Genomic DNA, 14,766 nt, shown 5'->3' with positions numbered 1-14,766 from the left:
CGCAGGGGCAGGGCCTGGGGGGAGACAGCCTGGGTAGGTAGCTTCTGGGCTGGCTGCAGGGGGCTGGGATTGGGGGAGAGGGTGGGTGGGCAGCCCCCCAAAACTGGCAGAGCCCCTCCCAAACACACACATCTCGTCCTTAAGGCAGGAAGAGGCAGAAAGGAGCAAGCGGTGGGTGGAGCTGTTCAGGGAACAGGGCCTAGGGGGAGGCAGCAGAATGGAGGCAGGGCCTCGGGGGCAGAGTGGGGCAGGCTCTCAGGGGAGTGGGTGGAGCTGGGATGGGGCACCCATCGGCAAAATCAAAAGTCAGCACCTATGATCACAGTGAGAAGAGTACAAAGTTGGAGCTTCTGAAAAATGTACTAGCTGTTGCTTTGATTGGTGATCACTGGACATCCTTGGGCAATCACCGCTATCTTGGAGTCACGGCACACCTGATTGATGCTACATGGACACTGCAGTCGTTTGCTTTAACAGTAATGCATTCTGAAGAGAGACATTATGCCGAAACATGTGTAGAGCATTTCTTTGATGTTGCGAAAGAATGGAATATTCAAGAAAAGGTAACCACGTTTAGTACTAACCATGCAATCAAAACTGCGATTAATCTTGATTAACTTTTTTAATCATGATTAATTTGTTTTGAGATAATTGCTGAGTTAACTGCAATTAATTTACAGTCCTAATTTATACACTGCCATCCCAATTCCCTTGTGTCCTTTTCAGAGCAGAAGGAATTCCTTGATATCCCTGGTAACTCTTTCTGATCAATTAGTATGCCATGAACACAGACAAAATAGGCTACAAATACCTTGTTGTACCTCCCCCAATTAACCAGTTCTGGAGCTGATGCAAAGCCCATTGAAGTATGTATCAGTCTTTCCACTCACTTCTGTCTGGTGTGGATCAAGCCTTAAATCCTGGGACAGCATAAAGAATGATGATTCATTCACATCAGTTTGTACAGATATGAGTAAAGGCAGGAAAACATAAAACACAAACATGAAACACAAACTTTACTCCTGGCAGTATTTACTAATTCAGAAGAATTGGATTTTTCTCTTTTGATCAGTACTTATTACTGGATTGTTCTTATCTTCACTAACTTTGGCTCCAGTAAGTTACTGAGCCCTTAAGCTTTTCTACCAAGGTCTGCTTTAGTATATTGTGCATCCTTGCTTCTCCAGGAGTTGAGGAGTATCACCAGTTCAACAATCACCTTTCCTAAAGCTCCCTACAACCAGTAAGCAAACTTCAATCTCCTTCTATCAGAGGACAGGTTTCAGAGTAGCAGCCGTGTTAGTCTGTATTCGCAAAAAGAAAAGGAGGACTTGTGGCACCTTAGAGACTAACAAATTTATTAGAGCATAAGCTTTCGTGAGCTACAGCTCACTTCATCGGATGCATTTGGTGGAAAAAACAGAGGAGAGATTTATATACACACACACAGAGAACATGAAACAATGGGTTTATCATACGCACTGTAAGGAGAGTGATCACTTAAGATAAGCCATCACCCACAGCAGGGGGGGGAAAGGAGGAAAACCTTCCACCTGCTTGTCACCATGGAAGGTTTTCCTCCTTTCCCCCCCCTGCTGTGGGTGATGGCTTATCTTAAGTGATCACTCTCCTTACAGTGCGTATGATAAACCCATTGTTTCATGTTCTCTGTGTGTGTGTATATAAATCTCTCCTCTGTTTTTTCCACCAAATGCATCCGATGAAGTGAGCTGTAGCTCACGAAAGCTTATGCTCTAATAAATTTGTTAGTCTCTAAGGTGCCACAAGTACTCCTTTTCTTTTTATCAGAGGACAAACTCCCTGCAAGGAACTGATTTTCCTGCTCTCCACTGTAGAATACTTGAATTAGAAAGTAAACAGAATGCTCTTCAGGGAGTTGCTATAGTGACTAGTGTTGCTTTAGTGTTGTCTGAGATTAAATAGAGGTGTGGAAAAAATTACAGTGAGAATTTGTATGCCTAAATTTATCATCCTTGCATAACTCAAAAATAGCTGAACTGGTTTACCTCCAACTTTCCAAAAGAATCACAATTACCTTAGGGCTAAGGCCAAGTTTGGTATTTTCACCTGAGAAGAAATTAACTGTAGTGTTTCTGATTCAGGAACACTCGAATTAGAAAACACTTTATTTTACTCTTAAAGATGCAGCAAATAAGAAATAGGAAGAGATCATTAAAAATGGAAAGATGTGAAAGTGCAAATAACTGCTTTGGATAATGTCATTAACTTTAATGCCCAGATACTCTCTGCTGTCTATTTTCTTGTTAACAGGATTCAGTGATATTCTAGATATTTTAATTTGTAGTAAAAAAACCCCAAACCTGCCAACCTCAAAGTTAGTTTTGGAAAATTATTGCAGGCCTCATACTGGATAAGAGGAAGGTGTTTTGTTAACTTCAGTATCAATTCAGAAGTGTACCTAATTTGAATTTCTGTGATGGAACAAATCAAATTCTCTAAAAACAAAGTACTGGAAAAAGAATTAATTAAAAGAATTAATTTGAACTGCTTCTAAAATCATACATAAGGATGGAAGATGGAAGGAGGACTTGATTCAGGAAGGAGCTTGAGAATGAGCTACTCGTTGTAAGGAAATGGAGGTATCTTCTATTTAAAAAATCCACATACGGATCTGGAAAAAACAAGATATTCTTCAGAGATTGTAGTGGGAACAATGTAGATTAAGTTGTGAGAATATAGTATTGGGAAACTTTTGATGGGAAACACTTGAGATCCTACTGAAGCCTAACAGGCCTGCGGAGCAGATGCCTTTCACCTACATCAATGGACACAAATCAGACGTCAAGAATTATAACATTCAAAAACCAGTCGGAGAACACTTCAATCTCTCCAGTCACTCGATTACAGACCTGAGGGTGGCTATCCTTCATAAAAAAAAAAAACTTCAAAAACAGATTCCAAAGAGACACTGCTGAATTGGAATTAATTTGCAAACTGGATACAATTAACTTAGGCTTGAATAGAGACTGGGAGTGGATGAGTCATTACACAAAGTAAAATCATTTCCCCATGTTATTTCTCCCCACCCCCCACTGTTCCTCAGACGTTCTTGTTAACTGCTGGAAATGGCCCACCTTGCTTGTCACCATGAAAGGTTTTCCTCCTTCCCCCCACCAAGTGATGATGGCTCATTATAAGTGATCACTCTCCTTACAGTGTGTATGATAAAACCCACTGTTTCATGTTCTCTGTGTGTGTATATAAATCTCCCCTGTGTATTTTCCACCGAATGCATCCGATGAAATGAGCTGTAGCTCACGAAAGCTTATGCTCAAATAAATTTGTTAGTCTCTAAGGTGCCACAAGTACTCCTTATCAATTGTACTGTTACTCTGGATGTGCTTGAATATTGCGTCTATGACATAATGGGGCTGACACATTTCCTTCTTGTTACATGCCTCAGTTTGAAAGCCATGGTCCTGACTCTGGCCATGCTGAAAATCAGTTTTGAAGAGGTAGAGGCTGAGACAGCTTCTGGCATTGGGCCTCAGCATTGGATGCACTATAGTTATAAACCAACTGGGTGTTTGGAGAAGATAAAAAGAAAAGAAACAGGACATCGGTAGAATTATTATCTTTTAAACAGAGGTGAGCAGATATACCTACTACTACTGAAGAATACTATTCAACTTGATTTTAGATAGCTTTGCTCATGCAAACTGTTCCCCCGAACTGCTTACAGGATTGTTTAATACAGAGCTAAATGAAAATAACCGAGATTAAGAGAAATTAAAAGGCCTCTGTTAGTGAGAAAAGATGGGTGTGGTTCACCATTTGACATTACTCTGGTTTTACATTGATGTAACTCCATAGAAATCAGGGTAAAACTGGAGTAATACAGTGATAAATCAATCCCATGTAAAATAAGATTTGAAAAGAGATTGACAATCAGTGAGACAGAGAGAGACAGAGAGAATAGCAGTGAATTTGCCTTGGAGGTTTAGTATATATATAGTAGATTAATAGATGCTTAGATTCCAAGGTCAGAATGGACCATTGTGATAATCTAAGGTGCCCTCATGTATAACGCAGGCCATGGAATTTCCCCAAAATAATTCCTAGAGCAGATCTTTTAGAAAAATATCCAATCTTGATTTAAAAATGGTCAGTGATGGAGAATCCACCCTGAACTTTGGTAACATGTTTATGCTACACTATAAATAATTAACCACGAATCAGCGACCTCTATCTTTGCTCTCTGATATCGAGATCACTGCATTCTTATTAAATGATCAGTTAGAGAAAAAGCAGAGACTCAACTCTTAGCTGAGTCACACAAGAGGTTAAGTAAGAAAACTGAGGCGTGTACAAAGTTAAGAAAATTAAAAAATATATAGAAAAGACATGAATTAGTAACAGATTCAGGCACTTATTAGAACAAAGAGGGTGCAGCCTACACCTTCTTTGAAGTAAAAAAAACTCCAGTAATTTATGAAGTAATTGTGGATAGTCTTAGTGATGGAGAAACCAATGGGGGTAACAAAGGAAATAGAGATTATGCGAAAGAAGCTACATTATTAGGATCTTTTGATTCCCAGACAGCATCATGAGCAGTTGACTATGTTGCTTCAGTTAACAATGACGTAAAGTCTAGTAGAATTATGTCAGAATTAGGTAAAGTTTTTAAAGCCTACAAGAACACCTCTCCCTAAAAAGTGTGTTAACTCACTTTCCTCAGACATAAGTCAAAATGATGAAAGGTTGTGCTGGGAATTTGCTTGGCAATACCCAGAAAAGACTTCTCCCACAGCTCAGGTTTGACCAGGGTAACAAGCCTTGGGCTTTTTCTCAAAAATTAAGACAAGTTTGTATTGCTGCTGGAGGAGGTAATTATACTGATCTCAATTTCCACTGGATGCAGCAGCATGGACCACTGAAAAGCTAAAAATTAGCATATTTTCTTTTTTTTCATTGCAAAGAGAACTCAGTGTGGTAAGTGTGATTTTTTTTTTTTTTGAAACTTTCTGGAAAAGGACACAGCCAAGGCCAACATTTCCAAACTTGGATGTTTAAAATTAGGTTCCTAAATCCACATGAGGGCACCTAATAGAAATGGGCCAGGTTTTCAGAGGTGCCAAGCAGCCCTAGCTCCTACTGACTTTGGTGGCATTTGTGAGAGTAGAGCAATTCTGAAAATGAGGCCATTTATATATCTGATGCCTAAATATGGAGTTAAGCACCTAATTCTAGGCTCCTACTTTTGAAAATCTTGGCCAGGATTCTTTGTGAAATCTGTGTCAATAAAGAGCTCCACTTGTGAAATGGAAGATAAACTGATGCAGTGGTGGGGCCTTAAGCCAGACTGGGTGAGTCCTTGCTACAGATATAAAACCACTCATTATTGCCATAAACTTACACTGTGACTCTCAAACATCCATTGAGAGATGATCCCTGCTCCAAATGGCTTATAAGATAAGATGAAAAAGTTCATCAGGAGGAGGTGCCGAGGTTTTGGAGAGCAGAAGAAGGTAGGGAGTATCCCTGGAAGAAGAGGGTTTTACAGAGGAATTTGAAGGAATCAAGAGAGAGGCTGTTTGGCAGCACATGAGACAACCTGCTAGAAGATGCAAAGGAGAGCAGGAGAGTAGAGGAAAAGGACTGAGCAGATTGGGAAGAGTGCACAGATAAAAGAGTCATAGGAGAAAATGAGGACAGAGGTGTGGGGAGACTATATATGGGTTTGAAGGTGAAGACAAAGCATTTATTATTATAGTTACTTATCTTTTGCCAAAAGTGTTCTTAGCACCTCAGAGGCAGACAAGGGCCCTGCACACAAGCTGGATAGACTGAATTGGATGTAGTACGTGACAGGAAGCCAGCTGATGGATACAAGGAATGTTGTGAGAGGAAGGTAACATGAGCAGCAAAATTTGGTCCAAGTGAAGGAGGAAAAGTGAGAGAAGGAGCGGATTGCCTCAACTTTCTGTGATTAAGTTGTGGTCAAGCAGTTGGAGTAGTAAGGAAACACGGGTTCTGGTTATGTGAAATAGGAAGAAGCAATAGGACTGATTAGCAAGAAACAAGCATTGTGGGAGAGGAAGCTAAAGAGTCAAATATAATCCCAAAACAGTAAGTCTGGGGGACAGGAAGACCAGGAGAGTGGCCAATGAATGCAAACAAAGGAACAGAATGAAGAGGAATCAGAAGGAAACATAAGGAATTCTTTTTTTTGAATGACTATTTTTGAGATCTAGGAGAACATGCAAGAGGATCATCTATGAAAAACCAGAGGCTGGTGCTGTGGTTCAGTGCTGTTTTTTGTTCTGTCTTTGGTCATTTTGTGTGTGCATGTTACACCATTCTGTGCTCTACATCTTCATAAGTTTCTACATTTTTTGATCCAGTCTCACCTCCTGCATAATACAGGCCACAGAAATTCACCCAGTAATTTCTGCACCAAGGACTGAATTTTCAAAGGTCCATAAAAATGCAGTTAGGAGCTTTTGAAAATCCCACTAAGCAAGTTAGGTGCCTGACTCCCACTGATATCAGTACGAGTCAGACATCTAACCTGCTAAGGTACTTTTGAAAATTGGGCCTAAACCTATAACATCTGTAAACTCATTTGCTTGTGAACAGGCTGGGAATGAAATAGCATAAGGAGCTAGATTCCTGTCTTTTAGTCCCTTAACTATGCTCGGGATGAAACTGTATTGTGCACAAGAAAGCTGGTAAATTTAATAGTATTAGTTTTGCCAGTGTCTGCAAAATTGTTTTCAGCCAACACAACCATTCCGACAGAGGCTGATCAACGAGCAGACTTTGGGAACTAGATTTATCCGCTTACTTCTTGTCTAATTGAGTTCAGTTTTGTCTTTGAACTTCATAACTAATCCTGTATATTTGTATTCCATATTCCAGCAGTCCTGACTGAGCCTCTCCACAGACCCCTTTCTATCTACTCCTTGCTAAGGATAACAGTCTACTACAAAATTACTGAAGAAAATCTTTTCATACAGACTTCTTCACTTCATTTACTTTTGATCTGATGAATCACCAGATGCAACGGGCAGAACCAGATAAGGATTACATTCCCCCACGGGTCAAGCTAAGTGATGAGACATTTGTCTTTGTAGATGGCAAATGGGTGAGTGAGACCTATAATCAGCCACCTTTTGCTTCCCAACAGAAACATTACAACAAGAAGATGCAGAATGACTGGACTCTCTGGGAGGAGAACAAAGCACTCTGGGAAGAGATCAAGGCCCTCCGGATTGAAAACAAGGCCCTCCGGGAGGAGAACAAAACTCTCCAGTGCCTCCGGACACAGAATAAAGCTATCCAGGTTATTTATGATGAGACCCTCCAGCAGATTCTCCAGAAGGAGAACAAGCCCTTCCCAATCTTCCGAGAAAGGAATATAGGCTTCCAGATCAGCCAAGAGAACAAGGCCCTTCAGGTTGTTCGGGAAAATAATATGGCTTTACAGGTACTCCAGGAGGAGACTCAGGCTGTCCCAGTCTTCCAGAAGGAGACCAAAGCCACACCAATCGAGGAGGAGAGCAAGGATGATGTCCCTGTCTTCCAGGAGGACAGCAAAGCCAACCCAATCCAAACTGAGATCAAGGCTGGCTCAGCCCTCCAGAAAAAGAGTAATTCTGTCCAGGACATCTGGGAGGAAAGCAAAGCTGTCCCAGTTGAGGAGGAGAACAAGGCTGCCCCAGGTATCCAGGAGGAAAATGTGGCTCTCCAGGCTGTCCAGAAACTAAACCAAACTCTCCAGGCCCTGCTAAAAGAAAACCAGACCCTTCTGGAAGAGAAAAAGGCAATCCAGGTTCTTCAGGAAGAGAACAAAGTCTTCTGGGAAGAGAACAATAAGTTGAAGCTGCAGCTAACTGTAGTGAAAGGCACAGTGTTGGAGATTATGGCCCGGATGGAAATATTGCAAAAGGAGCTCAATGCCCTTTCTCCTGTGCAGTATAATGAGATGAGGAAGCCAGACAGGTGCTGGTAAATGAGTATCAGCAAGGAGAAATGTGCAGCTTGGCACTAAAGACCTGCTAGATCACATTTGATGAAAAAGCTCTCTCCTTGTTTCTAATAAAGTCCTGGTGGTGATTCAGAAAAAAACGGGGGAGAATACTGCTTTATTCTGAGACTTGCATGTTTTGTTTATCTTTATCTTCTTATTTCCTCCTCTGATAACATGCATATTGGTGTGTGTCAGCCATATTTCCTAGCCTCACGTGAGCAAAAATTTCATCTGCTAGGGATTGATAGATTTTAACTCTTAGGGGATCATGAGATTACCAACCAAGTGATTTTTTTTTAAACTGTAACTCTAAGGATAATAAGGCCTAAACGTTCAAATGTGGCTTGAGATTCTGGGTGTCTAATATGAGGTGCCTTAAAGGGTCTTGTTTGTCAGAGGATGACTGCTCAACACTTTCTGAAAATCAGGGCCCTTCCAAAAATTTCTGTATATTATAGATGATAATTTCCTAACTCAAGTGTTTCATTCAACACAAGGGAATTCTATCTCAGACCTTGTCTTGATCAATGAAGAATGGATCACAGAACTAAAAGTAAATGATAGCATAGGTACAAGTGATCATGACTTGATCACACTGATAATGTTCTAACAGAATAAAGTTAAAACCAGTTAAATAAATAAATAAATAAATAAACACACACACACACACACACACACACACACACACACACACACACACACACACACAGAGAAATGCACTGAGTGCTTTAAAGGGGCCATTTTCACAAAGCTGAAAACAATTGTGAGCCAAATCAGCTGTGAGGAAAAAATTAATCAGGAAAATGTGAATTATAAATGAGAATTGTTTAACAACACTTTACTAGATACCCCAAAAGCCACAATCTCATAATCAAGGAAGTAGGTTGTACTGGAAAAAAAAATCTGATTTAGAGGGAAAGTAAAGACAGCTATAAAAAATGAAGAAAAAAAAAGAAATGGAAGTTGATAGTAATGAATATATATCAGAATCTAGGAATTATAAAATAATGGTAAGGGAAGAAAGGGGACACTAGGAGAAATCAATGGCAAGCAGATTTAAGGACAATCAAAGATTTAAGGACAATCAGAAGGCATTTTTAAAGTGTATTAGGAACAAAAAGAATCCCGACAATGATATTGGTCCATTACTTAATGGAAATGACAGAATTATCAATAATAATGCAGAAAAGGCATAAGTATGCAATAAATATTTCTGTTCTGTTTTTAGGAAAAAAGATGTTATAGTCTTAATATATGATGATGATAACACTCTTTTTCAGTCCATTAGTATCTTGGGAGAATGTTAAACTGCAGCTACTAAAGTTAGACATTTTTAAATCAGCAGGTACAAATAATGGATAATTCTGCTCCTGAATGACTAACAGTGTTATATCCCCAGTATATCAGGATGTTATGATTCTTTAGAGGAAAAAGTTTTATAAGAATTGACATGGTAAATGAACCTTGTCTCTGATGCAATCTTCTGTGAGGAGCTAGAGGAGAAAGGTTCTCAAACTACCCTAACAGTTCAGGACAAGAAGTGAAGAAGATCTATATCAAAAGCTGATTGAGCTGTTCATTGTGTATAAGCTAGCCGTCACATGTAAGCAAATTATGCAACAACAATTCAATCAGAAAACTCACGTGTTTGTGGAAAAGTGAAGAAAAGGCTGGCAAATGCATAAAGTCAAAAAGTATTCAGAATTCAATTAAATGTTTGCAGAAAAGTTTCAGTCATTCTTCCCTGACTCTTCCCATATACAAATAAAGAGACAAGAGAGATCTAGGTATTCAGAATACAATCGGCCTTCACACCTAATATTCCTTTCTTGTGAAAAGTGCCATGACAATTGTAATGACAAGGATGCCATTTCTACCTTTTATCATTAAGGCTAAGAGTTAGTCATGGGTATTTTTAGTAACAATCATGGACAAGTCACAAACAATAAACAAAAATTCATGGCCCTGTGACCTGCCCATGACTTATACTATATACCCCTAACTAAATCTTTGGTGTTCTGAAGGGCTTCGGGGGTGCAGCTGCTGCTCTGGAGAGGAAGCTCTGGGGCACCTGCTGGTGCTGGGGGGAGGGTGAGGAGGGGGCTGTGGGACACTCGCTGGTACTGAGGGGGTCCTCCAGGGTACCTGCTGGTGCTCAGGATGGGGGCTTCAGGGTGCCCACTGGTGCTTGGGGTGGAGGCTCTGTGGCACCTGCTGGTGCTCGGGACAGAGGGAGGTGCAGGGGTGGCATGAGACTGCCACCATCATTGCTGACAGGGGATGGTCCTGCCAGCCCTGGACCGTAGCAGCCACAGCCTCTACTGGAGGGGGAGCAGCCCCACCAGCCTGGGGTCACGGCAGCCCCTGCTGTCAGGGGGCAGCCTGGGACTGCCATGCTGCTGCTGGTGGGGGCAGCCTGGAACTCCCACCACAACTGGGGTGTAGTGTGTGGCCCAGGACCACCGCTGTTGTGGGAGAGGGGGTACAGCTGGCCCCAGGGCCACCTGAGCTCTTGCAGCCCTGGGGTCAGTCGCGCCAGCCGGCTGCAGAAGTTCCCGAGGTCCCAGAAAGTCACGGAATCCGTGACCTCCGTGACAGACTCACAGCCTTACTCATCGTCACCCTCCTCTACAATCCCATGTGGAAGTATTTGTTCTAACTCGGGGATACAAGTGCTACTCACTGAATCACCGGCACCTGGGTTTTACTTGGGAGATCTAAGTACTTACACAGTCTAAATCAGCGGATCGTCGAAGATCTAATCATATCACCACATGAGATAGACACTGACTAATTTTACAACTGGAGCTGGTCAAGAAATGGATTTTTTTTCCTTGCAGAAAGTTTTCATGAACGTGCAAATAAATAAATTTAAATAAAATTTAAAAATAAAAATAAAATCATAATTTGTCTAAATTTTCCATGGAAAATGTCATTTTTTCAGCAAAAACTTTAAAACAAAAACATTTTGGCTAACCTCCCGCCCCAAATGTTTCAATTTAGAAATGCTGCCCCTGTGCCTGACAGGAGTTGTAGTTCAGTTGCCTCATGCTCCCTTTCTCTTCTACAGACCAGGTACCCCGGTTGGCCTACATTTCCCATGATGCACCAGAGTCTAGCCTCTTGAAGAAGAAAGATGGTGCAGCATGTGAGTTTCTGGCTATGGCACATCATGAGACATGTAGTCTAGCAAGGGCAGGGCTGTCCCTAGCTATTCTGGGGTCCTATACAGCCCCACCATGGGAGCGTGGGGGGCCCATGCCTCTGCGGGTGGGAGGGCAGGCGCTGGCCCCAGGCCTCTGTGGGGGGGGCTGGCTTGGGGGACGGGGAGGAACCACCCTCCAGCACTCACTGGCAGTGTGGCTGTGTCCGGGTCGCTGCACTTCCTGCTTCCGGTGAGTGCAGGCCCAGCCCTGCTGCACTCCTCAGGGGAGTGGGAGCAGGGCTCAGGCAGAGCAGGGGTGGAAAGAGGTTGGGCTGGGGCGGGGAAGGGGTGGGAAGAGGCAAGGTGGGGGCAGAGCGGGGCGGGGGCCCTGGGGAAGAGCCGGAGCAGGGCCTGGAGCATCTTTGAGACAGGTACATTATCTTTTATTTGTCTGTAAAGGACCATGCATATTTATAGAACTGTATAAATATTCACAATGGGCTAGATCCTGAAGTCCGTTGGGCTATTGATTTGGGGCTAGATTGTGGTGTATAAGATATGTCTCTCCAGGAGTAGCCTCTGAGAGTCAGAGAGAGACCCACCTGAGTGTAGGGGGACACACATTGTGCTCACTCTATCCTATGTGCCTAGACATAAGGTCCAGATAGCCTCCTTAGGGCATTAAGGGAGCTTTTGCTACCTCTAGCTACCTTGCATGGGCAAGTAATCCAAGTCACTAGCTAGCCCATAGTAAGTATACAGCATACTACAAATAAGCTTGCTGATTAATAAACTTTTTCTTTCAAAGAAGTAAACAAGTAACCAAATATAATGGGATGTGTAATATGGGCCTGAGGAGGGAATCAGGATACCTGGCTGCACATGGAGGGCCTAACTGAACAAGAAGCTCAGCTGGGCAGGAGTAGGCTGGATTATAAAACCAGGAAGTTTGCTGCAGAAAGGGGCTGCAGGGAGAGTGTCAGTAATCACTGTCTGAGACCAGAGAGTAGGGGAGGAGAAAACTAAGAGGGAGAATAAGCCCTGAGATTCTAGCCCTGGAAGAAGGGTCAACCTCAGAGGAGTTGTGGGCAGAGGAAGCCTGAGAGGGCTAGATGGGAAGAAGTCCAAGGAAACAGCAGCAAGGGGTAGGACTGTGCAGACCTTGACTGCTTGTTATAGGGTCCCTGGGCTAGAACCTAATGTAGAGGACAGGCCTGGGTTTCTCTACCAGCCACTGGGAAATAGCACAGGAGCATTGGAGATGTCTACCAGACAGCTGGTCTGGAGAGACTTTGTAAACCATGAAGGGGAAAACTACAGAGTGAACTGACATTAGGGTTGAGTCACAAAGAGGGAACACCCTGAATTATGAAGAGAGAGAGAGAGGAGTCACATTTGAGTAACTGATGGAAGAGGGTGCCAGACCTTGTGAGAGCTGATCCCTAGAACAGCCACAAGGAGTGTGAACTCCTTCACCCCAAGTCTCCAGAAGATGTTTTGCTGGATGTTCAAATCCCACATCTCATTGCTCAAACTAGCACTTAGATGTGTAAATGCCCATTTTATGTATTCAGTTGCCAATTTGAGTTATCCACATACATAATTTGGGCATCCTAACAAAACCTCCATGTTTGAAAACTGGACCAAGTCTCACAACTGGTATGACTAGAAAACCTGGAAATGTATTTCTCTCTCTCTCTCTCTCTGTCTTGGACTCCTGTGATGCAGAGCAATTTGGCAAAATCTTTCAGACAGAACATTGAAACCTTTAGATAATCTAACAAGACAGCAACAAGAAGGTTTCTGCAATGTAATTGAAGGTAGCATCATTATAGAGAAGAGGAAAGGTCGTAGTGAGAGTTACATCTTGCATCATGCAGGGTGGTCTGAGAAATATCTTGTCACTACAGTTTATAAGTCTCTAAATGATTAAGCATCAAATTACTGAAAGGATGAATTATCTTTCACCTTGTATTTCTCTCGGATAACACCTGGCCAAATACCAGTAATAACTGTTTATTTCAAAGTACTAAGGATAGAGCATCAGATTTTGCTTTTAGGACATCTAAATGTTGAGAGGAAAATTACCTCATGGTTGAAGATACAGGATTTGGCTCTGCAGAATGTAGGTATAGAGTATTACATATATAATTGCAAGGTAAAAAGTGAGGGGAGGAACTGGGAAATCATCCTACTTTAATGAGAGCACTCAGAGCCACCAGGTTGCTCCTGCCTATTGACCGTAGCATAGCTAAAGAGGGGAGCATGTAGCTAAACACCTCATTTGAATGCTGAGGATCATGTTTATGTCTATGTCTCCTCAGAGACACTCACTCTCTGCTTGCTTGTTCTCTCTCTCTCATTATTTATTTATTTAGGATTTATATTTTGGTGGCTCTGAGTATGAATAGTGTTCCTTAAAACTCTAGCAGGAAGCCAGGCCTCAGATGGGGCTGGGGAAGGTTGAAGACAGAAGCTCTAGAGTGAAGCAGAGATGGAGAAGTTTTAAAGTTAGTATTGTTTTTCCTATTTTAATAAAGTTCTTTGTTCAGTGTTAGAAAAAAATTGACTCTTTCTGTGATTCTTTACCAGTTTCCCACAACATGTGTCTCACACCAGGGTGTCAGAAACTGACTCATTCCGAGACTAGAACAAACAGAAGGAAAAGAACATGCTGAAGTTCAGATAGCCATAACATTTTTAGTTTGATAAGTCCATGGACAGACTTGAGTGGAAGGATCTCTTTACCAGATTCTGAAATGCAAGGAAACTTAACACAGGGAAAAAAGAAAAGAAGTACTTGTGGCACCTTAGAGACTAACAAATTTATTTAAGCATAAGCTTTCGTGAGCTACAGCTCACTTCATCGGATGCCACAGAGACTTCTGGTCTCTGCTTTCTGACCCTGGCCTGAGTCTGACTCTTGCTTAGTGATCCTGGCTCTAGTGATTACTCTGATCCCTGCTCACTGACTACCGCCTCCTTGACTTGGGGCACAGCCCAGCTGTGTGCTAGCCAGACTGCTTATATACCCTGGTCCATTACACGGAGGTACTAAAGGTACTATATCAGCTTTGGGACCCTTTCATCCCATGACCAGTTCTTTGGCTCTGTGTCCTGGTTGGCTGATGGAGGCCTGTAGGGAAAGACTGTGTCCACTGCTGGTGAAAATCACTGCTATATTCTGTAGAGGGGTGCGGGACAGGGAGGGGGACTTGAGGGAGAAGGGCAGGTAGCTTGTTTTAAGGAAGCTCTTGTGCAGCCTTTGCTCTTGAAACCAGTGCTTGCTGCTGACAATCTGGATAACTATTGTTCAGTACTATTCTTCTCTTTTTGGTTAAGATTACAGAGATGTTTGTGTTACACTAGCTCTTAAAGTACCAAGATGTCACAACACCCTTTGATCCTCAGCTATCAAGGCACAAACTTGGACAGAGACAACCCTGGTGGCATTTAACAGACTATCTCTGCCTGCTGATGGACAAAGATCAGTGTTCATGCAAGTAGGTCTATCAGCTGCCATCAGTTTTGTTAATTGTGTGGTTTTGCTGACTTACCTGCAAAATACAAGAGTGGGTGAGGCAACTCTTGGATGGCACCCATTCCT

The 14,766-nt window shown here is 42.4% G+C and overlaps 1 protein-coding gene across 1 annotated transcript; it reads left to right on the top strand.

The window, feature by feature from the left end:
* Nucleotides 1-110: 110 nt before the first annotated feature.
* CBY2 (chibby family member 2) lies at nucleotides 111-8,112 on the top strand. Its single transcript, XM_038380907.2, has 2 exons — nucleotides 111-563; nucleotides 6,904-8,112. The coding sequence occupies exon 2, from the start codon at nucleotides 7,031-7,033 to the stop codon at nucleotides 7,994-7,996; it is 966 nt and encodes a 321-aa protein (XP_038236835.1). The 5' UTR covers nucleotides 111-563; nucleotides 6,904-7,030; the 3' UTR covers nucleotides 7,997-8,112.
* The last annotated feature ends 6,654 nt before the right edge of the window (nucleotides 8,113-14,766 follow it).

Source organism: Dermochelys coriacea, chromosome 1, assembly GCF_009764565.3.
Source record: "Dermochelys coriacea isolate rDerCor1 chromosome 1, rDerCor1.pri.v4, whole genome shotgun sequence".
In the NCBI taxonomy this organism is placed as follows: Eukaryota; Metazoa; Chordata; order Testudines; family Dermochelyidae; genus Dermochelys; species Dermochelys coriacea.
This window is presented reverse-complemented; position numbering and strand designations above follow the sequence as displayed.

Coding starts and splice junctions, on each gene's coding strand:
- CBY2 (XM_038380907.2), top strand. CDS start 7,031: ATGAATCACCAGATGCAACGGGCAGAACCAGATAAGGATTACATTCCC.